Source organism: Leucoraja erinacea, chromosome 3, assembly GCF_028641065.1.
Source record: "Leucoraja erinacea ecotype New England chromosome 3, Leri_hhj_1, whole genome shotgun sequence".
Lineage (NCBI taxonomy): Eukaryota > Metazoa > Chordata > Chondrichthyes > Rajiformes > Rajidae > Leucoraja > Leucoraja erinaceus.
The window spans coordinates 34,081,717-34,108,196 of NC_073379.1; the positions used below are offsets into that span (position 1 = coordinate 34,081,717).

The following is a 26,480-nucleotide window of genomic DNA, read 5'->3' on the forward strand; positions in this document are numbered from 1 at the left end:
GTTGCTCTTTAAGTTACCCAATCCTCTGGCTTTCCGCTCATCTTTGCTGTTATTCTCTTTTACTTTTACACTGATCTTGACTTCCCTTGTCAGCACGGTCGCCACTTACTCCCCTCAGAATCTTCCTTCCTCTTTGTAATGAAATTACCCTGCATCTTCTGTATTATTCCCAGAAACACCTGCAATTGCTGTTCCATCGTCATCCCTACTAGGGTCCCTTTCAGTCAACTTTGGCCAGCTCCTCCCTCATGCCAACATCGTTCCCTTTGTTCAACTGCAATACTGACTTGATTATACCTTCTCCCTCTCAAATTGCAGTTTAAATTTATCATGTTATTGTCACTGCCTCCTAATGGTTCCTTGACCCTGAGTTCCCTTATAAAATTCAATTCATTACACAACACTAAATCCAGAATTACCTTCTCCCTGGTAGGCTTCAGTACAAGCTTCTCCAAGAATCCAATTTTTTGGTCCAGTACCAACCTGAATTTTCCCAGTCTACCTGCATGTTAAAATCTCCCATAACCACTGTAGCCTTTGTTACATGCTAATTTTAACTCCTGCTGCAACTTGCACCCTACCTCCAGGCTACTGTTTGGGGGCCTGCAGATAACTCCTATTAGGGTATTTTTATCCTGACAATTTTTCTCAGTTCTATCCACAATGACTCTTTGGTAATGAATTGTTGATAATCTTTGATAATGAACTGTCTATGATGCAAAGTACTTTAGTGTCATCTGAGAGCTCACTGATAATGATGCAACATGGCCAAGATCCCCATTGAATTCAGTGTGGTGAAAGAAAACATAGCAGTACAAGTGGTTCTTAGTAGAGAAGCAAAAACATCTTACTTAAATTCCCACGGACCCTTGGCGAGACCACAACTGGAGTATTGTCCTTTATTTTGGTCCCCTGGCCCACAAAATAATACACTTGTCAGCTCACCAGTCTCATTCCAAGAATGCAAGACTATTTGATGCCTGAAGGAAGATTGGTTTGACCAAACCTGCATTCACTATCATTTTTTAGAAGAATGAATTTGGATTTCATTGAAATGACAGATGACAAAGTTCTGGCAGATTACATATGCATAAAATAGCTGGGGATCAAAAATAAGGGGCCAGTCTCAGCATATAGGGCAAAACATTCAGGGATATGAGGAGAAATTTATTTGCATTTTAAAAAAATGAACCTGTGGAATTCTCAATCACATGGAGCGCTGAATGTACTTGGGAGATACATTTCCAGTTATTATTAGATGCATTTGTGGGTACATAGAGAAAATAGGTTTACCGTAGTGAGACTAATGTTCAGCTATGACTACACTGAATGTCCTGCTCAAAATATTCTATCTTTACACACTGGTTGGGTCACCCTTTTCCTCAGCAGGAGATCGAAAGCATCTGGTATTCCCCTTGGTGGTCTCCCATCTGTAGGTTCTGTTTCTCTGGGTACTTGGGCACCAGAAGAGCACTCACCGATTCATATCAAGAGGTATGAAGGCAATTTATCACAAATGTTGAATAAAGATTTCGAAGAGCATCTTAAACGTAGACACAAGCTCACTGAGGAAAACTGACCACATTAAATCCAGTTGAAAGTTATGAATGAGAATGGAAACTATAGAAGAGCAAGTAGCCAGATTTGAAGGATCTGTTGGCAGAGGCAGGGAGATGGAAGATTTGATTATTAAGGTTTGGAATTGTCAGGCAGATAGGCAACCACTGTCAGCCTGGAAACATTGCATGGACTGGACATGATGCAAGTTAGGATGTAGACTGTATCATTTTTGAGTTGTTCAGTTGCCATACTTCAACTACTGGGGCACTAATTGGAAGACTAATCGGAATAACAAAACCATTGTCTTATTGGGATCACTTTTTAATGTGGGCTTATAGCTATTTGTGACAATTATTATTAATTTCCTGTAATATTCCTAGTGCCCTGGGAAATACGAGCAAGGCAGGCAAATGGTACTTGCTGGAGAAAGCAGCCAAAGGTCGAGTCAGATTATTCTGTACCTTTATATCTGGCTACCATCTGAACCAAAGTACTACTGCTAAGGTGACAGCACTTAGTTCACATGCTTAATTGATAATGTGTTATTATTAATGTTTTATGTGTCATTCCTAACTGTCACTGTATGTTAAGTTGTCACTTGCGGGCAGAGCACCAAGGCAAATTTGTTGTATGTGAATACTTGGCCAATGAACTTATTCATAAACATAAACTTCATAAACTTACAATTTGAATTGTGACCTTTAAATTCCAACGGGTATCATCACCTGGGTATTATTCCATGGAATTTCAGCCCCAGTGGATGGTGCTCCACAAAATCATTTTCATTGTGGGAACATAGGAAGGCCAAACCATTCAGGCATTAGCAGATGTTCTGACTTACAACAGGTCATAGCTGATCTCAATCCAACTCCATATTCTCTTAAGATATACACAAAATGCTGAAGAGGCAGCATCTCTGTAGAGAATAAATGGGTGACTTTTTGGGTCAAGAACCGTCTTCACATTTTGTCTGGCCTATATATTCTTATTTGGCCCACTACGTTGATTCAAATATACATCTAAGTTGCAGCACAACTGAGGAGCTTATTGAGCATTTATTTAATTAGTTTGCTAATGTAAAGGAACTGTCCCACCTACGTGTCCTTGGCACGCAAATTACGCGACCTCGTGGTCGCGTTGAGCCGAGACGGTCGAGCGAAGGTCGGGCGCGATTACATGCGTACGCACAGCCGTCTGGAGCGCGTGATGTCATTTGAAGATGAACACAAAGCTGGAGTAACTCAGCGGGACTGGCAGCATCTCTGGAGAGAAGGAATGGGTGACGTTTCGTGTCGAGACTCTTCTTCAGTCTGAAAAGGGCCTTGACCCGAAACATCACCCATTGCTTCTCTCCAGAGATGCTGCTGGTCCCGCTGAGTTACTGCTGCATTTTGTGTCTATCTTCAATTTTCTTGGCCCCGCTCTGGAAGTAGAAGTGGGGGCGGATCCGGACCGCAACGGCCGTGAGCCCCAGGCCGAGCTCGGCGATTGGTTACCTGCTTCTGCTGCTGTTGAAGGTGGGACGTTGCGTCGCGCCAGGTTCTTGGGCCTGTCCCACTTTGGCCGTCAGTTCCACGACAGGCTGTTGGCGAGCGACGATTTCGTTCACTGCAAGAATTTCGGAGCCCCGCATGATGCCGGGACCGGCCCCGCACAACTCCATACCCCTCCGCGCTTCTAAGTGGGACCGGCCCCGCGCAGTCATACGGTGCCCGTATGCCTCAAGCTACCACGAGGTCGCGTAATTTGCGAGCCAAGGACGCGCAAGTGGGACAGGCCCTTAACTTCTCTACAGCAACATTTCAAATCTAATTTGTCCACACAAACTATCTCAGCATACTTGACAATAAACTAAACTACAAAGCTCTGCAATTCTTTACATACTGAATATTTATTTTCTAAATTGTAATCTCTTGTTCTTTAAAATGTTGGGACACCAAAGTGTTCTCTTAGAATTTCACACATGCTTGCAACTCCTGGTCAGAATAATGATTAGATAATTTGTCTGTAATTTGCACCAACACTGTTGGAAGTGACTGAGGCTGCATATTTTTTTTAATTTAAAAGGACTAGAATTACAGTAATCTCCAATTACTACCTTGGTGAAAATAAATTATGCTGCCTTCATCAGTTTAATGCATTTTGGACATAGAAAAAAAAAGCTTGATTACATAGAAAAATCGAAAATAGGTGCAGGAGTAGGCCATTCGAGCCAGCAGCACCATTCAATATGATCATGGCTGATCATCCAGAATCAGTACCCCGTTCCTGTTTTCTCCCTATATCCCATCATTCTGTTAGCCCTAAAAGCTATATCCAACTCTCTCTTGAATTCTTCCAGTGAATTGGCCTCCTCTGCCTCCTGTGGCAGAGAATTCCGTAGACTCACAGCTCTTTGGCTGAAAAAGTTTTTCCTCATCTCAGTCCTAAATGGCCTATCCCTTATTCTTAAAGTGTGACCCCTGGTTCTGGACTCTCCCAAGATCTGAAACATTTTTCCTGCCTCAAACCTGTCCAATCCCTTAATAATTTTATATGTTTCTGTAAGACTCCCTCTCATCCTTCTAAATTCCAGTGAATATAAGCCCAATCGATCCATTCTTTAATCATATGTCAGTCCCGCCAATCTGGGAATTATCCTACTGTACCTACGCTGCACTCCCACAATAGCAATGTCCTTCTTCAAACTATGAGCCCAAAGCTGCACACAATATTCCAGTATTAATTACTGTCCCCCATTACCATGGTGACAACATTTATTACGTTAAGTATTCCTCAGAGCATTAGAGATGTGAGATGAAAATGAGAAAATAATGACTTCACAGAACAAAAATTTGAAGTTGATTTTTTAATTTAACCAGTACTGACTTGTTAAAAAATATATATAAAATAAAAGCAAGGAATAACGAAAGCATTCATGAGCAAAAATCAAATTGCTGGAGGAACGCAGCGGGCCAGACAGCATCTCTGGAGAGAAATAGACACGAGCACGTTTCGATTCGGGACCCTTCATCAGACACTCTGGAATTCTGTAGGATGACTTGAATAACAGGATGGCATCATTGCAGAGGCGAAAAAGACGTAGGAACAAGGAGTTTGTTGTTCTGGGATACCAGGTAGTTAACACTATCCCTCACTGTAAAAGACATTGGATGTTAAATTCTATTTAGGATTAAAAGTTATTAGTGCACATCACAAATAACACCCAAAAATTGGTGGTTTCAGATTTGCAGACATCACAAGCTATGCATTCAGCACTGAATAAACAAATATAAACAATAAACAAATTCAGCTTTAACCAAACTCATTCATTCAATTCTACAGAAATGCTTACAATGTGCACATTAACATCTTTAACTATAACATTTAGGCAAAACATGGATATAAATACAGTATTTGAGGCAAAAGAATGTAAAGACAATACTTAAGATTGTTGGGATTCAGAATATTGCTTTATACTGTGTGTTGAACCTTAATCCTGACAGCTCACCAATGCACATGTTCCTTTTGTTTTTAGATAGCACACAACAGGGCATTCAGCTGCACAGGTCTATGCTGGAACTAACAGTCCACACAAATCTTCTTCCACCTGCTGTTATACCAGGATGAAGTCGAGTTTTAAGCACATATCCCGGTGCCATCATTAAGGTCATCCATTGAAACTGATGTGACATTAAACAACCAGCACTAATCTCTGCTGCTGAGACCCTGATCAAGCATTTGTTACCTCTAGTTTTGACAAAACCCACCACACTCCAGACCTGCCTCCCGTCTTCAACTCTGCATAACAGAGGCCAATTCTGCACACGTTAACTCCAACCAACTTGTTTAGGAAGGAACTGCAGATGCTGGTTTACACCGAACATAAACACAGAATGCTGGAGTAACACATTGGGTTAGACAGCATCTCTGGAGAAAAGGAATAGGTGACGTTAATAGGTATAGGAAACTCATCTATTCCTTTTCTCCAGAGATGCTGCCTGGCCCACTGAGTTACTCCAGCAGATTGTGTCCATCATCCCTCCCTTGTTCACCTAAACTCGCTATTAATGATTCAACACCTTTTCAATCCCAATTACCTTGTTTCAAACCCCTTTCCAGTCTCAACCTTCCCTGATCTCCTCCAGTCCTTCAATCCATTTTAAATTTGATTTGACTGTTAAGAAGGCACACCAACACTGCTACTTCCTTAGGAGACTGAGGAAATTCAGCATGTCTCCAATGACTCTTACAAACTTCTACAGCTACACCGTAGAAAGCATACTGTTCCAATGCATCACAGCTCAGTTTGGGAACAGTTCTGCCCAAGACCGCAAGAAATTGCAGAGTTGTAAATGTAGCCCAGTCTATCACACCACACAGACCAGACTTCTCACATTGACTCCATCTACACTTCATGCTGCCTTGAAAAAGTAGTCAACAAAGTCAGACTTGTCCTATACCAGTCATTCCTTCTTATCCTTGCTCCCATCTGGCAGAAAGTACAGAGGCTCAAAAGCGCGCACACCATCAGTCTGAGTAACAGCTTCTTCCCATCTGTTATCAGGCATCTGAACAGCCCTTTCATAACCTAGGGAACTGTCCAATTCACCTCTACACCATTGTGAACAATGGCCTTTGTCTATAGATCTGATGTGGGGAACTATCTTCTGTACTCTGTATCCTACACTTTGGCATTGAGTTTGACTAGATGGTATTTATGTTTAGTACAACCTGATCCGATTAGATGCATGAAATACAACGCATTTCATTGGACCTTAGTACACATGACAATAAGCAGCCTATAGCCACACCTAAATCCTTCATATAAGACTCCTCAAACACCCCCAGTTTTAATCACTCTATGACATCAGTCCCAAGCATTGGATTTCTTAGACCAGTCTAGAGAAGCACTGTAGCCACACAAGGAGCATTTGTAATCTGGAATTTGCTGCTTGCAAAGACGGTGAAAGCAGATGCAATTATTTCTTGCAAATTGAAATGAAACAAGACGCTTCAAAAAGAAAAAGATAACTGCAAGGCTGAGGCAACAGCCAAGGAACAAGAGCGTGGAATGTTTCAGTAAAGAAATGACTTGGGTTCAATGGGTCAAACTTCCTCATCCTGTGCTTCTGACATTCCTTTATCCCAATTATATGACTTTGCTACAGCTCCTGTCACGAGTTCTATTCACTGTAGTTCAATGAGACTTTTGATTGCAACCTTCATGTGGTCCACCCTGTTTCGACAAATGTAATCAACCTGGCATGCACAAACAGAAGATCAAACAGAACAAGTTGTCTTACATCTTTAGGCTGTGCACGCCATACGCAAGAGGACTTTGTTCAAGTAGCCTCAATGCTTGGTGTGAAATAGAACCTTTCCGGGAAATCCTATCCCGCCTCCATCACACCGTTCAGGCCAGAAGCAAATCATGTGGCCATCGGTTTCTGAAGTTAATATTCAATGGAGGAAGCAAATAAAGAAATTCTTACCTGCTGCCACCACCCTGACATCCTCGTGCGCTCTGTGCCTTCCAGCTGCCCGTGCATCGCAGTCCTCATGCCACCAGAGGGCGTGGACTGTTAAATTAGAGCACAGCACATTAGAACAATATTAGCTGGTGACTCACAAGAAGTAACTTTTGGAGTTCAATACAGTACATAGAAAATAGGTGCAGGTGTAGGCCATTCGGCCCTTCGAGCCAGCACCACCATTCAATATGATCATGACTGATCATCTCAAATTAGTACCCCTTTCCGGCTTTTTCCTCATAACCCTCGATTCCCATAGCCCGAAGAGCTAAATCTAACTCTCTCTTCAAAACATCCAGTGAATTGGCCTCCACTGCCTTCTGTGGCAGAGAATTCTACAGATTCATAACTCTCTGGATGAAGTCCTCATTCCTGTCCTAAATGGTCTACCCCTTATTCTTAAACTGGTTCTGGACTCCCAACATGGGGACCATTTTTCCTGCATCTACCCTGTCAAATCCTCTACGAATTTTATATGTTTTTATAAGATCTCCTCTCTTCCTAAATTCCAGTGAATACAAGCCCAGCCTACCCATTCTTTCATCATATGTCAGTCCTACCATCCCGGGAATTAACCTGGTGAACCTACGTTGCACACCCTCAATATCAATAAAGTCCTTCCTCAAATTAGGAGACCAAAATTGCACACAATACTCCAAGACCCTGTACAACTGCAGTAGGACCTCCTTGCTCCTAAACTCAAGTCCTCTCGCAATGAAGGCCAACTGGTTTTCTTCACTGCCTGCTGTACCTGCATGCTTACTTTCAGTGACTGATGTACAAGGACACCCAGGTCTCGTTGCACCTCCATTTTTCCTGATCTAACACCATTCCCATAATAATCTGCCTTCTTATTCTTGCCACAAAAGTGGATAACCTCACATTTATCCACATTATGCTGCATCTGCCATGCTTCTGCCCACTCACCCAACCTATCCAAGTCACCCTGCGGCGTCATAGCATCCTCCTCACAGCTCACACTGCCACCCAGCTTTGTGTCATCCGCAAACTGAGAGATGTTACATTTAATTCCCACGTCTAAATCGTTTATATTGTACACAATTGGAGTCCCAGCAACAAGCCTTGCGGCACCTCACCAGTTACTGCCTGCCATTCTGAAAAGGACCCGTTAATTCCTACTCTTTGATTTCTGTCTGCCAACCAGTTCTCTATCCAAGTCAATACCCTACCACCAATATCATGTGCTCTAATTTTGCACACTGATCTCTTGTGTGGGACCTTGTCAAATGCTTTTTGAAAGTCCAGATACACATCCACTGGCTCTCCCTTATCCATTCTACTTGTTACATCCTCAAAAAATTCTGAAAGATTAGTCAAGTATGATTTTCCCTTCATCAATCCATGCTGACTTTGACCGATCCCATCACTGCTTTCCAAATGCGCTGCCATAACATTTTTAATAATCAACTCTAGCACCTTCCCCACTACTGATGTAAGGCTAACTGGTCTATAATTCCCCGTTTTCTCTCTACCTCCTTTCTTAAAAAGTGGAGCCACATTGGCTACCCTCCAGTCCACTGGAACTGATCCAGAGTGAAGAGAACGTTGGAAAATGATCACCAATGCATCCAAATTTTCTAGGGCCACCTCCTTGAGTACTCTGGGATGCAGACCATCAGGCCCTGGGGATTTATCTGCCTTCAGTCCCAACAGTTTACCTAACACAATTTCCTGACTACCATGGATTTCCTTCAGTTCCTCCCGCCCACTAGGTCCTCGGTCGCCTAGTATTTCCGGGAGATTGTTTGTGTCTTCCTTAATGAAGACAGAAACTAAGTACTCGTTTAACTGTTCTGCCATTTCCTTGTTTCCCAACATAAATTCACCTGTCCCTGACTATAAGGGACCTACATTCGCTTTCACTAATCTTTTCCTTTTTACATACCAAAATAAACTTTTACATGCTTTCTCTGGCTGGGACATCAAGGACAAATAATCTGTATCTTAAAATAAGGGCCAGCATTTCAGGACAAAGGAGAAGGATATCTTCGCTCATCATAGGAATTCCAATTCCAAGGTTTGTGGAAGATCAGTTGCCAAGTATATTGAAGAGACCTTTTGTACATTCAGGGGATCAATAGATATGGAGTAGGCACAGGAGTGGGCAAAATACAAGAACAGTCATAGTCTTATTGAATGGTGGAGTAGGCATAAGGAGCCGAATGGCAAACTAATGGTTCTTTTATTTATGTTCATGCTAATTATTCTTTGATATTGAGTTGAGGGGTGACATACAAATGTTTGTTAACATGATTTTATAACATTTTACTCCTTAGGGACAGCATGCTATAATTTAACTCATTGCTTGACACAAGCTTCATTGTATCTCCAGTTCCTAAATTTGTAAATAAGGTGTACAAATTCATTCCCCGACATACCGGTAGTTTATTTACATGAGGATCCTCAGATGCTGATTTACCCAAAAAAAAGTTTATATTCAGGGCCGATAATTAGTTTGACTGCCCAAAATGCAAAAAGGTGTACTCGGACATAACATAGGTGGGCCTGAATATTCAAGAGCATCTCTCAAGCAGGCATCCCATAGCAGCACAAAGGGCCAAAATTGAAAGGTTTGTTATTTGGTCTCTAAGGGACACAAGAATCACAATGCAAGAACCAAGTGACCCATCAGATGGTAGCAAATACAAGAACAATGCATGTGGGTTTACAGAGTTGCCACCTTGCAGCGCTAGAGACCCAGGTTCAATCTCGACTATGGGTCTTGCATGTATGAAGTTTGTATTTTCTCTGTGACTACGTGAGTTTTTCCCAGGTGCTCCGGTTTAATCCCACATTCCCAAGATGTGCAGATTTGTAGGTTAACCGATTTATGTAAATTGTCCCCAGTGTGTAAAACTAGCGTATGGGTGATAGCTGGTTGGCACGGATTTGGTGGGCCATAGGGCATGCTTCCACATTGTTTTCTTTAAAAAAAACAAATTGTCCATGCGTTGTTATTTAAAGACAAACACTCATGCACTCAGCAGATGATCCTATACCTCAATCCCACTGGATACTCCTACCCTTTCATTCCCCGAGTGTCTGAAAATGTATTGGCCATAACCTTGAGCATACCCTTGAGCATACTCCGCACCCACTGGTCTCCATGGTAACCAACTCCAAAGCTTCACAACCAGCAGAGTGAAGACATTTCTCATTTCAGTCCTGAAGAGCCACCTCTACTCCCAGGAATTTACTTCCTGGGCCACCCAGTCTGAGGATACAACCATAAAGCAGAATCTTGCACATTTCAAAGAGTTTGCCTCAACAAACCACGTGATTTCTCAGTGAATAATTGAGTGGATTTAATCCATTGAATGATCATGGGTTTTAAATAAAAACTCAGCGTTACCTCTGTTGAGCTGGCCAAATTCACTGTGGAATGCGCCAATTAGTTTGCAATATCCAACATGGTCATGTGCGCTCAAGGCTTTCTGGAAGGCCTTTCCCCACACAGCAGGCCCGCCTGCCACCATCTGGTAACTTACTAATTCATATACACCTGGTATCAGGAAAAAAGATATATTCAAAGTTAGTGTGAGATGATAGTCGATCTAATGAATACCAATTTCCCTCCTGGCATATACAAAGTTCTATCATGTCATTGTTTCATATCACATCAATGAACAAGATGGAACATTACTGCACAGGCAGAGACCAATGTGTGGATCCAACTTGCTACTAGGGTACAGTCCGATCCATCTTGACCCTAAAGTACATTGGACTTAGGTGTAGGAGTAGGCCATTCGGCCCTTCGAGCCAGCAACGCCATTCAGTATGATCATGGCTGATCATCCAAAATCGGTACCCCGTTCCTGCTTTCTCCCCATATCCCTTGATTCCGTTAGCCCTAGGAGCTATACCTAACTCTTCCTTCAACTACATTAGTGAAGAGGAGGTTTTTAAACATTTTAATCATTTCTCAGTGACCATTAGGGAAAAGCATATAATTTTATTCCAGGATTGCCTAATTTAAATTTCCTACTTCCATGCTGGGATTCCATCTCGCTTCCAGATCACATCCCCGCCCTGCCCTAACAAAGAATTTGATAAAACGAGACTTGATGTGGAAAATAAAGTTTTTCAACATACCTGGTTTTGACGATGTATGCATCTGTGCCCAAGGCACCAGGTAGGTGACTTCGCTGATCTGATGGTTGAGCATTGGCATCATTTTTGAAATATAATCATGTTGCCATTCCTTCTCCTGCATTAAAGATCTTCTCACTGCAGTTCGCTCCTTGTAACTGCCTGAGGGAAAAGTCATTTGATAAACTCTGTTACTCAGACACCCCATGTTAAAGTTTGTGCATCTTCATTACGTCTCATGTTACATATAAAAATTGTATTACTTAAAGGTTGACAATATGCAAACCCCAGTTCGCCTGGATCATAGCTCTGTGGATGGAAATGTGGCTCATAGAGACATCATCTAACCTCAAAGATATAGCAGATAACAAGATGTATCCCCAAGCTTATGAATATTGGGAATGAAAGAGGAGGATTCCATCATTAGCCCATGAAGGCTGCCTGCCATTTGATTGGACCCTGGTTGCTTTGTTTCTTAACCCCAGCGCCTTTCTTTCTCTCGCATCCCTTAAGGGTTTCGGCATCAGATGAAATGCAATCTTTACCACTTGTCCCTCTGCACCACAAGCTTCAACACCCAGGTCCAACTCCAGGACACAAAAGTCTAGATTGATATTTGGGTAGTGCTGCATAAGCTATCTTTCTGTGTAGGAAGGAACTGCAGATGCTGGTTTAAACCAAAGATAGACACAAAATGTTGGAGTAACTCAGCGGTCCAGACAGCATCTCTGGAGAGAACGAATGGGGGAAGTTTCGGGTCGAGATCCTTCTCCAGACTGAGAGTCACAGGAAAGGGGAACGAGACAGAGAAGATGATGTAGAGATAAAGAACAAACGAATGAAAGATATGTAAGAAAGTGACGATGATAAAGGAAACATGTCATTGTTAGCTGTAGCTTGGTGAGAACGAAAGACTTGGGTGGAGAGAGAACAGGAACTGTCAAAGTCAAACCCTTCAATAAGACTTGTGGACGACTTGATTAACCATCAGCAGTGAGTTTATTTTACTTGCACAAGGAGAGAGTCACAGCCAAAGGTTGCGATCACAACTCTAAAACTGAGTCGGTATAACAGAGCATTTATACACCAAAAAGATAATTACTAAGGAAGTACAAGGGTGAGGTAGATCAATATGTGAATTACCAGATCTATACTTTACTTTTACATTACACAAAGGTCGTGACTCCTTGGCTCTGCACTTGACTGGGTACAAAAGGCAAGGATAATTAATATGTTAATAATCCCGACACTAGATCGCAACCTGGCCCAAGAGGATCCATGGATAATAAAGGAACCTGTGCTCAATAGTGGTTTCCGAGTGCTGCAATGAACTAAGGGCAATGTGTATGGTAACTGACTGATATTAGCTGGCATCTTTGGAGTTTGACCAAGAACGGAACACAAAGGTGAGGGAACAATGTGTTAATGATATGTGCGTCAGGGCTGGGCATTGTGGAGATAGTGGTGAGTATTGGAACTCACTGCAGAACCCAAGAGATGCAGCACGGGGCGTAGCAGTGTTGGAAATGGTTTTGTGGCATGGAAGGTGCTCGCTGGTGACTTTATTAAATGTATTTAATAAATAAAGCACCATCAACAGCTTTGGGACTTCCACAGAATGCAAGGGTTACTTGAAGTTAGAGAAATCAATATTCAATATCCATGCATTGTAAGCTGCCCAAGCAAAATATGAGGTTCTGTTCCTCCAATTTGCATTTAGCCTCACTCTGACAATGGGGGAGGCTTAGGATTAGTACATCTTCGCTCTGGCTGCCCGATCTCCTGGTTGCTAAACATTTTAATTCCCCTTCCCATTCCCACACTGACCTTTCTGTCCAAGGCATCCTCCACTGCCAGAGTGAAGTTATCTTTCTGATGAAACATCAAAACTTAAGTCATGTCTGCTCTTTTAATGTGTCTTGGTCAATCTATACATTTTACAAATAGATAATCTGATCATTGTTGTGGGAGACTGATGTCTATACGTCAGCTGCCACATTTCCTAGGTTACAATAGCAACAATAAACAAAAGTTAATTATTGGCACGAAATGCTTGATGTAGATCCAGAGTTCTTCTTTCTGATGTCTGCAAACCTTTCTAATCCAAAGATGCATTGATCTCAGATTTGGAAGTGGCGATGTTTGAAGCCAGCAAAACCTTTTAAAAGATGCCAGAAAATTTAAAAAAAAATACACGCTCACCAGCTATTGCTAAATGCAGCCATGTTCATCGTGATGACTCAGTCAATTAAAGCATTATGCCATTGACACTCTGTCAATGAAAGCACAGTGCAAAGTGAACTCTTTAGAGCTAAATCAGTTGGCATCTTTGTTCCCTGGAATGCGTCCCGAGTGTTAACTGACCTAATTGCAAATTTCTAATATTCCTACAGAAAATACCCCCCGCCATTTTGCTTAAAAGTGGCTAACATGATATTCTCTTTGTTCTGAATTCTAACCCCATCCCTCAAGGGAATTATTTTTTATTTGTATGTCCTCCTTAGAAGAGTCGCTTTCTACTTGAACCGTCTAAACTTACTGAATTGCACATCATGCACATTAGGCTTCTGGTCAACTTGTGACACTATCCAAAACTAATATATTCTTCCCGAAATGTAGTGCTCACAGCGGAAGTGCACCCAATGGTCCAGTATATTTATGAGGCAATCTCCTCCCTTTTGAGCCCCCTTAAGATAAAGGTCTCAAGGTCATCAATCAGACTGCTCCTGTACATCATCTTTTAATAAATTATGTAATACCATTCAAAATCCTCTTGCTATTTAGAGAGTATTGTCATGCCTATTTTGAATCTGAAGTGAATGACCTTGCATTCCTCCATACTAACCTCCACTTGCCTGTGCAGCAAACGGATCTGTCTAGACTCTCGAGCAAAGATCTTATAGCAGAGCAAGATAGGCTACTCCTGCTAAATGCAATGGGCTGACGTGTAGTACGCTATGGAGGGGATCATGGGCATTTTTCTACGCCCATTTTAGCAACCTGAGCCTACCTAACCCGACCCGACTCGCACTGTAATCAATGTTGCGGGGCAACAGTTTGTGTGGGTTAGATTCATAAATCTGTCAGTTCAAACTTCTTGTCAAGAATAAAATTTGATTCTGGTAATTGTCTTTTTTAATGTTTTTTAAATCATTTCTTTTTAAATGGCTCACAAGCAGTGTTTGAGTTGATTTTGTAGTAACCGGAACTGACCCGACTCGCAGGGTGATTGACAGGGGGGGACTTTTTGTGCGTGATTATAGGGTTAGATTCATAATTCTGTTAGTTCATATTTCTGTTGATTCTTGTTAAAGAATAAACAGACATACATGAAAATTATATAAATGTATATAACACACACAATTATATTTCTTCTAATCCAATAATGAACTTTATTTCAGACTAGACAAGGGACATTAAATAAGAAACATTGTAAATAAGAAACATTGTCTTGGGGCACTCTCTCTCCCCGCTGCCCCGCACTCTCTCTCCCCGCTGCCCCGGACCCCGCACTCTCTCTCCCCGCTGCCCCACACTCTCTCTCCTTGCTGCCCCGCACTCTCTCTCCCCGCTGCCCCGGGCCCCGCACTCCTTCTCCCCGCTGCCCCGGGCCCCGCACTCCTTCTCCCCGCTGCCCCGGGCCCCGCACTCCTTCTCCGGAAGCAAGAAGGCGGGAGCAAGAAAGCGGAACAAGATGGCGGAACAAGATGGCGGAGTCAGGTTGCTAAAATGTGTCCTATAATCACCCATGAATCCGCCCATGAGCGTACCTCACGTTTGCGTGAGAGTAATCCATCTTGCTTCGCTATAAGATCTTTGCTCTCGAGCACTCTCCACCATCCTGTGCTCCTCTACCTGGCTTCAAATGCAGTATAACCTGAAGATGGCAGCGGTAGAAGACAAAGGGGCAAGATTGTGGCTGTGAGCTCATCTCTCACACCCCCTCAGAAAGAGATCGAGTTTTGTGGCAGTTCAGGGCAGCGGTACATGGCGACCGTGGAGGAGAGAGACAGAGGGGTGGCTGTGGGAGGTGACGGCTAGTGCGGCGGCAGTGGCTGCAGGTCGTGGTGAGGGAATGGGAAGACGAGGCGGCCGCTGGAGGTCCTGTAGCCGTCGGGTGAGCGAGCAGATCAAGCGCAGCCTGTAGCAGCTGCACAGCATAGGAGTGGCCGTGACAAGAAACTTGCCGCGGCGCGCAGGTGCAGGATGACCCTGACATCTTTGACCAGTGCCGCCAGGATTTTATGCAGTGTCATGCACTTTAATAATCTCTTCAATGTAACTTCATGAAATGTCTTTAGACGAGTGTTCAATGCCTGTGATTCATTTTCTAAAATGCCAAAAGCAGGTCTCGTGCATGAGCACTATCACAATTAATGAAAACAAAAATTAATTTACTAATTTAGTCTTCCTGCAAGCAATGCATGATGAAACTGAACAAATCTCACTAGAGCACTACCAATCCCTGCTGTTCAACTAGTCATAAAAAAAGTATCCTCTTGTTCCAGAGCTTCCTTTCACAGCAAACTGCTTGATCCCGCGTAAACCTCAATTTCAAAACACTAAATCTTCTCTTAACCTTCACTGCTGTAATGAGAACCATGGAGACACAAGAGACTGCAGATGTTGTAATTTTGAGCCAAAAAAAAAAATAAATAAAAATTGTTGGAGGAAGTCAGCAGGTCAGGTAGCATCTTCCCACACCACGTTTTTTGGTATACAAGATGAACAATGCTAAGCCATCAAACATATCTTCCAGTGCGCTCACTAAGTGCGTAGTTACCAGTCGGAATTATACTCAATGAAGCATTCGCATATTATTTCTGCTTCAAATAAAGTCATAAACTAAACATATTCACCAATCAAGGCATGATATATCCCACAATGACATGCAGCAAAATTATAAGACAGTATCTCAACTCTTTTTACACATTACAATTAATGCAATTTCTATTAGTTCTTTCCACTTACAAACAAAAATGTGGTTGGATTATTCAGCGTATCATCAACCTGTGTCAATAAATCCTGGACCATGGTAACATATATGCGTACGTATAGTTGTGAATGTTGCTCATTAAATAACTACAGTACTGATACTCCATATTAAGAGCATTGATTTGCCGTTAAAATGAATTCTGTAATAACTTGTCAATGGCAGCAGTCTTAATCGACAATCGAACACTGCGGTTTTAATGTTCCACGTGTTCACAATTTAATTAATCCATCTTTATGGATTAAAACAAATAATAACATTGGGAATTAAAACACATTTGATTGCATTCCGTTATCAAACAGTCAATGTTCGCTCTGAAGACATTCCCAGGACAATAGGGTCACGGAGAAGAGTGTGTGTGTGAATCAGTGCGGGGTTGATAGATGGCGGGAGAGGGAGTGGAGTTAGAAGGCAGTCGGTGCAGAATGGATGGATTGAGGCAGGTGACGTGTTGGTTAGAGTAGGTAAAATTGTGAGGGGAGAGCACGGGGATCAGTACGGGATGGATGGGGTAAACAAAAGTGCTGGAGAAACTCAGCGTGTGAGGCAGCATCTATGGAGCGAAGGAAATAGGCAACGTTTCCAGTCGAGACCCTTCTTCAGACTGAATTCTTCTTGAATGGGAGGATCAGTACAGGATGGAGGGGGGGGGGGGGGGGGGGGGGGGGGGGGGGTGGGGGGGGGGGGGGGGGGGGGGGGGGGGGGGGGGTTTTAATGTTCAGTACGTGGGTCCGTGCAGGATGAATGGTGAATTATTACAGGATGAATGAGGGAGGGAAAGGGTAAATGGAGGGTGGATCATTACGGGATGAATGCGTGGAATTAGCACAGGATGGATGGAGGATCAGTACGTTATGGAAAGAGTCAGGATGTTGGGAAAGGGGTAATGACAGGGTGAATAGGGTTAGGGAGGGGGATGGATGTGGCAAGAGAATCAATGCGAGGTGGATGGGTGATCAGCGCAGGAAGAATAGATTGGGGGGGGGGGGGGGATGTGGAGGGCAGCACAGGGGATGTCAGTGAGGACTGAATAGAGGCGGCAAATGGGGATCAGTGCGGGATGGAGAGGAGGGGTCCCAGGATAGTGGGGGGGGTGGGCGTACAAGAGAGAGAGAAAAAGAGGGAGAAGTGGGGGCGAGGTATGGAGGAAGGAAGGTCAGCTCTCCTCGGACCACATTGACCCGCTGCCTTGGCCGTTATAATTCCCTCACCACCGTCTTCCACCTCCGCCAGCCAACAGCAAGGTGCGGGGCCGAGCGGTGCAGCTCAAAGATCCTATAGCTATAGTATCTTTTGTGCAGCTGCTTCAGAAGGGTCGGAGCGAATGACGAGCCCCGAACAGCGGCAGCAGCGCCCGCGACAGCAACTCCATCTCCTCCACCCGCAACCCGCCCGCCCATATAGCAGGCAGCGGCCGCTATCCGGGCGGGCGGGGAGTGGAAGGAGATGGAGCCGCTGTTCGGGGCCCGTCATTCGCTCCGACCCTTCCTCACCCCGCACCTAGTATCTTCCCCACGCAATACAGCCGTCACCTCCAACACAAAACGTCGTGTTACTTTTCTCCAGAGATGCTGCCTGACCCGCGTAGTTACCCCAGTTTTTTTGTGTCTATCTTCGGTACAAATCAGTATCTGGTTGCCAAGCCGGGCAAAATGACTCGGTGTTTAGGTTGCCCGGCGGCACTTTGAGTGGTCAGTGGCACCCGGGCAACCGTTAATTTCGAGCCCTGTCTTCCCCCTTCGAGTCGTAGCAATCCTCTAATCCCCCTGTTTTACTGTCTTGCAGAAGCAGAACCAAATGGGTTGGGGCATTGAGACCCAAATGCAATAAGTTAATTATTTTAACCATCTATCTGGCTTTACATTGATGCCCCCTTTAAGGACAAAAAACACTCTTGGGCCCTTCTGAGATGAAAAGCTCAGCGTAAAAGCTTTGTGAATTTATCTTTTGTATCAATGACATTACCTGAGGAATATTACTTTTTCTTACCATATTTCCAAATATGAAAGACTTCATTCATATTCCCAAACTCCATAAACCAGTAGCCAACCAATTCTGATATGGCAGTACGCAGGTGAATCTTATCTTCTGTAAGGTTTAAAAAGTCAGCCATCTTGCCTGGCTTTATATTGTATGTGCGAAATTCGTAAAATGTGCCATGTTTCTGCTGGGGTCCTGTGGATGTTCCTACAGATCTGTGGAGCTGAGAAAAGAAGATTATATAATAACATTGAAATATGGCTTTGCTATTTTAGAACTTCAAATCAGCATCCACCTCCCCATTGCACCATCTGCAAATAAAGGAGAGTGTGCCGAAATCCCTCTAGAATTAATTTACAACTAAGTGTCTTCAATTTGTGCACACATCATTTTGAGCCTCTTATGGGATCACAAATTAAAAGATGATCTTTCGCCAGCATGAGAAAACAAGGCACATTTTAAGACATCTGCAAACTGACTCAAGCATTGGAAAATTCCATATGGTACGCCAAGGCAGAAATTATATATTGAGTGCTTTGTGGTCAGAATCATACAGCAGGGAAGCACAGGCCCTTTGGCGCAACTCGTCCATTGAATAAAATTGAATACATTTTATTAGCCATGTATACATACAAGGAATTTGCTTTGGTGCTTTGCTCGCAAGTAACAACATGATATACAGTAGACAATTAAAAAATAAAACATTATAATTCAAACATGTGAAGAATGAAATAAAATACCAGAGCAAAAGGAGGCTACAGACTTTTGGCTGTTGAGTATTGTATTGTATTGTATATCTTTATTGTCATTTCCTGAGTATTCGCATACGCAGAGGAAACAAAAAAACGTTGCTCAACCAGTGTCCATTCAGTGTGCATTAAAAAATAAATAGAAATAAAAAATACATGTATCATGAACAAATTTAACACTCTACTAAACATTCAACAGGCGTTCCGATCGGCAGCGGCACAACAGTGGCTCTGCTGCAGTGTGTCCAGGTTGGCGGTTTGTGCGCGATACTTGGCAGGGGGCAAAGTCCATTTAGCAGTCTTATAGCCTGTGGGAAGAAGCTGAGGAGCATCCTGCTGGTTTTGCAGCTAATGCTCCTGTACCTCTTCCCAGATGGCAGGATGGAGAAAATGTCATGCGATGGGTGGTAGGGGTCTTTGATGATGGAGATGGCTCTGCTGATACATCTCTTCCTGTATATGTCCAGCAGGAAGGGGAGTGGAGCACCAATAATCCTGCTGGCGGTCTTCACAATCCTGTCTAGTTGGTGCCGTTCGTACGCCTTGCAGCTCCCGAACCAGGAAGTGATGCCGTAGGTCAATGTGCTCTCGAAAGTCCCCCTATAAAAAGTCCGTAGGTGTGTAGTGTAGTGTAGAGCTACTGCTCATGGAAAAAAGTTGTTTTTATGTCTGTCTGTTGCGGCTTTGACAGTCCGGAGTCGCCCTCCAGAGGGAAGTGCTACAAAGAGTTTGTGGCCAGCGTGAGAGGGGTCAGAGATGATCTTACCCGCTCGCTTCCTGGCCCTTACAGTGTACAGTTCGTCAATGGGGGGGGGGGGGGGGGGGGTGGAAAGTTTGCAGCCAACAAACTTCTCGGCTGATCGAACGATGCGCTGCAGCCTCCGGATGTCATGCTTGGTGGCTGAGCAAAACCAGACCATCATGGAGAAGATGAGGCCAGGCTCTATGATGGCAGTATAAAACTGGACCATCATTGCCTGTAGCAGATTGTGTTTTCTCAGCTGCCGCAGGAAGTACATCCTCTGTTGGGCCTTTTTGGCTGTGGAGTCGATGGTGGCCTCCCATTTAAGGTCCCTGGAGATGATGGTTCTAAGGAACTTAAATGACATCACAGATGAGACTGTGGTGTTGGTGATGATTAGTGGGGGGGAGAGTAAGGGGAGCTAGTTTAAAGCCTACAATCAATTCCACCGTCTTAAGAGCATTGAGCTCATGCCAACCATGCCGACTAAGATGCCCCATCTAAGCAAATCCTACTTGCCTATGTTCGACCCATATTCTTCTAAACCTTCCCATTCTAATACCTATCCCAAGTGTTGTTGTTAAATGCTGCTATAGTACCTGCCTCAACTTCTTCCTGCAGCTCGTTCCATAAGCCACCACACCCCGTGTGAAAACATTGCTCCTCACGTTTCTATTAAATATTTCCCCTCTCACTTTAAACCTATGTCCTCTGGGTCTTGATTCTCATATCCTAGGTAAAAGACTGTGCATTCACCTTATCTATTTCCAACATGATTTCATATCCCTCCATAAGATCACCCTTCAGCCTCATATGCTCTAAGGAATAAAGTCTGAGCATGTTCAACCTTTCACTATAGATCAGGTCCTCAAGTCATGAAAACATCTCCAATGGTTTCTTAAGAAGTTTTAAGTTGGGTTGTATGCCTTTGAGCAAAAAATATTTGAGAGGAGACTTGAGAGTTGGACAAGATCACAGCTGGTTTGGATAAGGTGGCGAGAAGATGGTCCACTTAGTAGATGGATTAAGAACCAGATGTCCAGATTCAGACATCGGAGACTGGGTGATGGGAGAAAAAGACTTGTTGAGATGGAATACTCAAGGAGTAGTGGAAATAGAGCCAATCAGGGATTCCAAATGGGGTACTGGATAGGTGCAAGATTTAAAAAAAATTGTACGGGAACAAGCAGGAGAATGGAACCAAATGAACTGTCCACTGTAAATTACACAAAAATGTGGGGAATTGATAGCCATGTGAAAAAGAATAGGTCAAGGAAAGGTGGTGGAAAGTGATTGAAGATACTTCTCTGACTCAGCAAAGACTTGGGTGAATGGCAAGCATCTCTATCATATTGGAAAAGAAGATGATTATTCAGCAAAGATACAGCATGGACTCAAAAGGCCAAAGGGACTATTTCTGTGCCATTACAATTCTAATGAAGACTACACATTCCAAGAACTCCTGTGTTAAGTTAAAATACACTAGCAGATTTAAATAATGCATCACACATCATGCTCTCTGGAAAACATGCTTCATAGACAAACATTTACAATACCAGTCAAAATTCACTGTAGCAGAGAGCACAGGTGGGGGCTGTGCATACTTGTGCATGGATATTTTGGCATCAGAGATATATTATGTGCAACTGCAGCAAGTCTACTATTGGAGACTTCCTCAGTGCTAAAGCACATTAGGATAATGGAAGCTGCAGTGCATTTTCATTTGGACAATGTATGAGGAACTACAAGGATGAAAATAAACCCGAAAATAATTAGCTCTGTTGGAGAGAAATTGAATGATTTGTTAAGAGTTGGTCAAAGTTAGAAATAGGATGTTTGGAAGAAGCATTCTGATTTAAAGGAGGATGAAGTGACCCCATGGAAACATGACCCTTAGTAGTGTGAGAAGAATAGTGGGCTGGTTGATGCCATGTAAATCCTCAAAAAGGCAGCGAACATCATCAAGGACCACACCACCCTGATCACACTCTCATTTCACTCCTGCCAACAGGAACAAGGCATAGGCGCTTGAAAACTGTAACATCCAGGTTCAGGAACAGCTTCATCCTAACAACCATCAGGCTATTGAAAACTATTAACTCCAAACTACCTTGATTGCACCAGGGAATTTGTGTTGTCAGGACATAAAACACTCTTGACTGTTTACCCTCACACACTCAACAACTTCCACTAAACTCACAATGACTTCTCCACTTCCTCTTGCCTCCACCATCGATGCTACCCTAGGATTTAATCTGCAGTAGTAGTGGTATTTTACAATATGTCCTCACTCTTTTCCCTTAAATGTTCTAGCTCTCTTGGAGTAGAGCAACTTGGAACCACAAGCTATTGATTTCATCCTTTCCTATTCCCTTTACATTGCTGATCTTTGTCCTTCTTTTCCGGGTCCCTCGGACAATTTAGGATTAAGAAGGCGTGGGACCAACTTTTCCTGAAGATGTACCTACACTTGTTCTTAACCTTATCAAGCACCAACCCACCAGTTGACACCCCAGATGGTGTGATCTATAAGCAATCAGATGATTCATTTAAAACTTAAATGCAAGTGGAAAGGCCAGCCAAGGATCTTGTTGAGATGAAAACTTGGAAGATGAGTGGACTCTCTGTGATCCACTCTGTAGACCATCAGCTGCTCAATAGATTCACCATTAGCCAGGAAACATCTGCATCACACCAGAGGGTTAGGAGGAGCCCATTACCAGCATTAGTGTGGATTAGCTGGATCGTAACTAAACTTTTCAACAGTGGAGTGTACAGTCGCTTTCATCAATGCCATAGCTGATCACTTCTGAGTCCACTGGAGAGCTTCTCAGTGCTGCAATTATATAATTTTAACCCCACAACTTTCCTCCAACTTGAACGGGTTCCTTAACCAACCAAACAAACCAAGCAACTTCCTCCTCAAAATGTATCTGTTTCATTACCTCACTCCCTGCAAGATGCATTAAAACTTTAGCCACTCTTTTGGTCAAGTATCCTAAAACATTATGTTCATGGGTGTTAAATGAACCATGCAGCACCATAGGACGTTTTACCACATTCGATGTAAATGTTGCTTTGCTGTTTAATTGCCCACCCCGTCATGGATCAACAAGTGCAGTCATTTAGTGGGAGCAAAGTGCAATGTCCTTTTCAGTGAACAGACCTGGATCATATAATTATCGAGCTATAAAGCATGAAAATAGGCCATTCAGCTAATTTGTCCATACAGACCAAGTTAGCATTTTGGCCCAGATCCATTTGCCAGGATTTGACTCATTTCCCTCTAAAACCATCCTATCCATATATCTGTCCAAATGCCTCTTGAAAATCAGAATTATATATCCGCTTCTATAATTTCCTTTGGCAGGTAATTCCAGATACGGACTACACTCCGAGTGAAAAATTGCTCCAAAGCTTTTTCTTACATCTCTCTCCTCTCAACTTAAGTCTATGCCCTGTAGTTTTAGAATCCTCTACCATGGGAAAATGACTGTAGCGTTCACTTTATACATACCCCTCATGATTTTGTATACTTCAATATGGTCATCCCTTAACCTTCTACACTCCAAAGGAAGACATCCCTGACCCTCATAATTCAAGCTCATAAGTCCCAGTAACATCCACGTTAGTTTCTTCTGCGCCCTTTCCAAATTAATAACATCCTTCCAATAAGTGGGCGACCAGACCTGTACACCAAGTGTGAGTCACTGATGACATGTGCATGGTGGCCCAGCTTTTGCACTTAGTACCCTTCCCAATGAAGGCAAGCGTGCCAAATGCCTTCTTCACCACCTTGTCCACTTGATTCACAACTTTCAGGGAAGCATGCACCTGTACTCCTAGATCTCTTTGTTCCACAACATTCTCCAAGGCGTTTTCATATATTGTGTAAGACGTACCAAAGACAATTATCAGATCTTCTCAATAGATTCACATCCTGTTGTAAATGTAGATATCTTCCTCGCTGTCCACTATGTCAATAATTTTAGTGTCATCTGCAAATTACAAACTACATTGTTATCCAAATCGTTGAAGTAAATAACGAACAACATTGGACCCAGAATCAACCCCGGAGCAGACTACTGGTGACAGGCTTCCAAAGCTAAAACTACCTGAGACTTCTTACTCCAAACAAATTTTGAATCCAATTGACTAGCTCACATTGGATTCCTAAGGATCAAATCTTCAAGACAAGCCCACCACGTGGGACCTCGTCAAAGACCTTGCCAAAGTCCATGTAGACAATATCCACCATCCTACCCATATCAATGCTCTTGAAACCTCTTCAAAAAATCTCAGGTTTTTAAGACACAATTTCCCATGCAAAAAGGCATGCTGACTATCTCTAATCAGTCCTTGCCAAATGTTGGTAGATCCAGTGTCTCAAAATCCCCTTGAAAAAAACATTTCCACTATTGATGTCAGGTTCCCCACATTGCCCTTATAAAACATTACCCATCCTACAGAACTACATCAGAGGCTGAAGGTGATGCAAATATCTCTGCCAAATGCCTTTGAAATTTCTTCCTTAAATTTCCATAAGTCCGAGGATGCACTTAGTCAGGCACTGGGGGTTTATCTACCTTAATGTCTTTTTAAAATGCCTAAATTGAAGAAGAGTCTCAACCCGAAACGTCACCAATTCCTTCCCTCCATAGATGCTACCTCACCCGCTAAGTTTCTCCAGCATTTTTGTCTACCTTCGATTTTTCAAGAAACTGCAGTTCTTTCTTAAACTCCCTCTTTGATAATTTGTATATTGTCCAAGACATAGCAACTCATATGCTTCAATTCTTCAGTAAAAACTGACGAAAAATATTAATTTAATATCTTCCCCCATCTCTTATGGCTATCACAACAATGACCATGTTGATCTTTAAGGGGACCTATCCTCTGCCTAGCCACCCTTTTACTCTTAATATATCTGTAGAATGCCTCAGGATTTTCCTGTACCTTGCCTGCCTGCCAGGTCAATTTCATGTCCTCCTTTTGCCCGCCCGATTGCCTTCTCCTCCAACACTCCAGCAGCAGAGCGACTCACTTCACCCCAACTGCCTAAATCTGACATAGGCCTCCGTCTTTTTCCTTCCTCAACATCTTCCATCAACCATCTCTCTTGTGATGTGCTGCTGTGTACATTTAGGTCTTCCTAATGAACCTTGAATTATTGACTGATTATTGGCATTTCAAAAGCAATGTCAGTTTTCACATTGCCAGAACATTGGATACAATTCACCTCATAAATTGTGGGATACAGTGGACTACGCTCTTGCTTTAGACATTAAGTTGTGTGACTACCGACACTTGGCCACAAAATTCATGTTTGACGCTACGGTATTAGGTGAATGTTGGAAGTGCCTTATTTCCATTAGATTATTATCTTCTCTCAGTGGATGCAAATATATCAAGGAAACCGGGCCTCACGGGTCGGAGCTCCTCGGGACGAAGCCTCGCGGGTCAGACGTGGAGCATCGCAGGTCATTGAAGCCCAGGACCAACTGCGCCTGGGTCAGCGCCACGGGGGTGTCTGGAGAGGACCCGGCAACAATGGTGGAGAGATCGGTGTGGCGGTCGATGATGGCACCGACCGACGGACGAGGACAGACATGTGGAAGTGCGGATGCTGCTGCCAGGAGAAGGAACAAAGGAGGACTCAGCGTGGGGGGACCGCCGCGAAGAGGGGAAGGGGGGGAAGAACAAAGGGGATCCTGGCACAGGGATACTTTGTATCTTAGACTATTGACTAATGACAATTAAATAGACTATTGACTATTAAGCACCCTTTATGAGCGAGTATTTGCATACCTTGGGTATGCAAGCAAAGAATTTCACTGTGACAATAAAGCATTCATTCATCCAAGAAAATTGGGGCTTTTTAACTAGTGTCATGATCAACGTACAATCATCAAATTAAGATTGCCAAAACAGAAACCACAGATCATAGGATCGTAGTCAACATGTTCACCTAACTTCAGCTGTTGTTCTCCCTGTTATGATCTGTCCTTTCTATAAGTGACAATATCACCCATTTTTAAATTGAAACTATATTTTCACAAGTTGTTTTTGTAAATAAGCTCAAAGAACAAATATAATTTCTTTCTTTTTTTAATGTTATAATGGAACTTGGAACATATTTTACTTTTTTTTTCAAAAATAGATCCAATCAGCGGCTACTTTGCATATCAAGCTTTCATTAACTGATATCACTCACTAGTCCTCGCTGAAGTCTTTAATGAACAAGGATTTCTTCGGACACGTTCCCTTACCCAGCGCCTGGATTCCCAGGAAATGCTACGTGCAGCTGGTCTGGCTCCATTGCTCGACAACCGGAGCTGCTGACTTGCTCCACCGTATGTAACTTGAAGTAACTTATCCTGGCCCAGGAAAAAAATAATTCTTCAGCGTTAGCATATCGAGCCATCAAGCGGGTGAAAAATAATAAATAAGCATGCAATAGGAAATCGCGTCGGTTTATGCGTGAAGCAAAGCCTCAGAAAATACAATGGCTAACTAGAAGGGTCAAAGTTGCAAAGTCAGATGACCGTAGACAATGAAACGCCAATGTCGCCCTTCGGCCTGGTGACTGTTGCATGCTTTACCTGCAGTCCGGGGACGAGGCAGCGTGCAGCGGCCACCCGGACTTGGCCCAGCTTGCTGCCGAGGCCCAACATGATCCTGGCGAGGGCAAGGCGAGGAAACAGCAGCGGGCGAACGCGGTGACAGCGCCGCGGAACGTTGCGACACCGCTACCGAACGTTGCTACAGTTGCTCGGAGCCTGCGGCCGCTGGGACTGGGCGCACGGCGCTGCACCGCCCCCCGCCCCCCGCCT

The 26,480-nt window shown here is 43.3% G+C and overlaps 1 protein-coding gene across 2 annotated transcripts; it reads right to left on the reverse strand.

Annotated features, from left to right (window-relative positions):
• Positions 1–4,393: 4,393 nt before the first annotated feature.
• On the reverse strand, positions 4,394–26,480 carry nipsnap3a (nipsnap homolog 3A (C. elegans)). 2 transcript variants are annotated; one of them, XM_055632406.1, is made up of 7 exons: positions 26,250–26,480; positions 25,917–26,024; positions 18,166–18,379; positions 11,187–11,345; positions 10,447–10,596; positions 7,035–7,121; positions 4,394–4,696 (listed from the first exon to the last, which is right to left on the reverse strand). In XM_055632406.1, exons 1-7 carry the CDS (start codon positions 26,319–26,321, stop codon positions 4,620–4,622), a joined length of 867 nt encoding a protein of 288 aa, XP_055488381.1. In that variant the 5' UTR covers positions 26,322–26,480; the 3' UTR covers positions 4,394–4,619. The 2 variants fall into 2 exon arrangements, with proteins under 2 accessions (XP_055488381.1, XP_055488382.1); XM_055632407.1 differs by lacking the exon at positions 25,917–26,024 and having other exon boundaries at positions 26,250–26,479.

Excerpts from the sequence above, each read along its gene's own strand:
- nipsnap3a (XM_055632406.1), bottom strand. The coding sequence starts at position 26,321 with ATGTTGGGCCTCGGCAGCAAGCTGGGCCAAGTCCGGGTGGCCGCTGCA. Across the intron at positions 10,597-11,186 it reads GCATACATCGTCAAAACCAG|GTGTATATGAATTAGTAAGT; the intron begins GTATGTTGAAAA and ends TCCTGATACCAG. Across the intron at positions 4,697-7,034 it reads TGTCAGGGTGGTGGCAGCAG|TGAGGGATAGTGTTAACTAC; the intron begins GTAAGAATTTCT and ends TGTCTTTTACAG.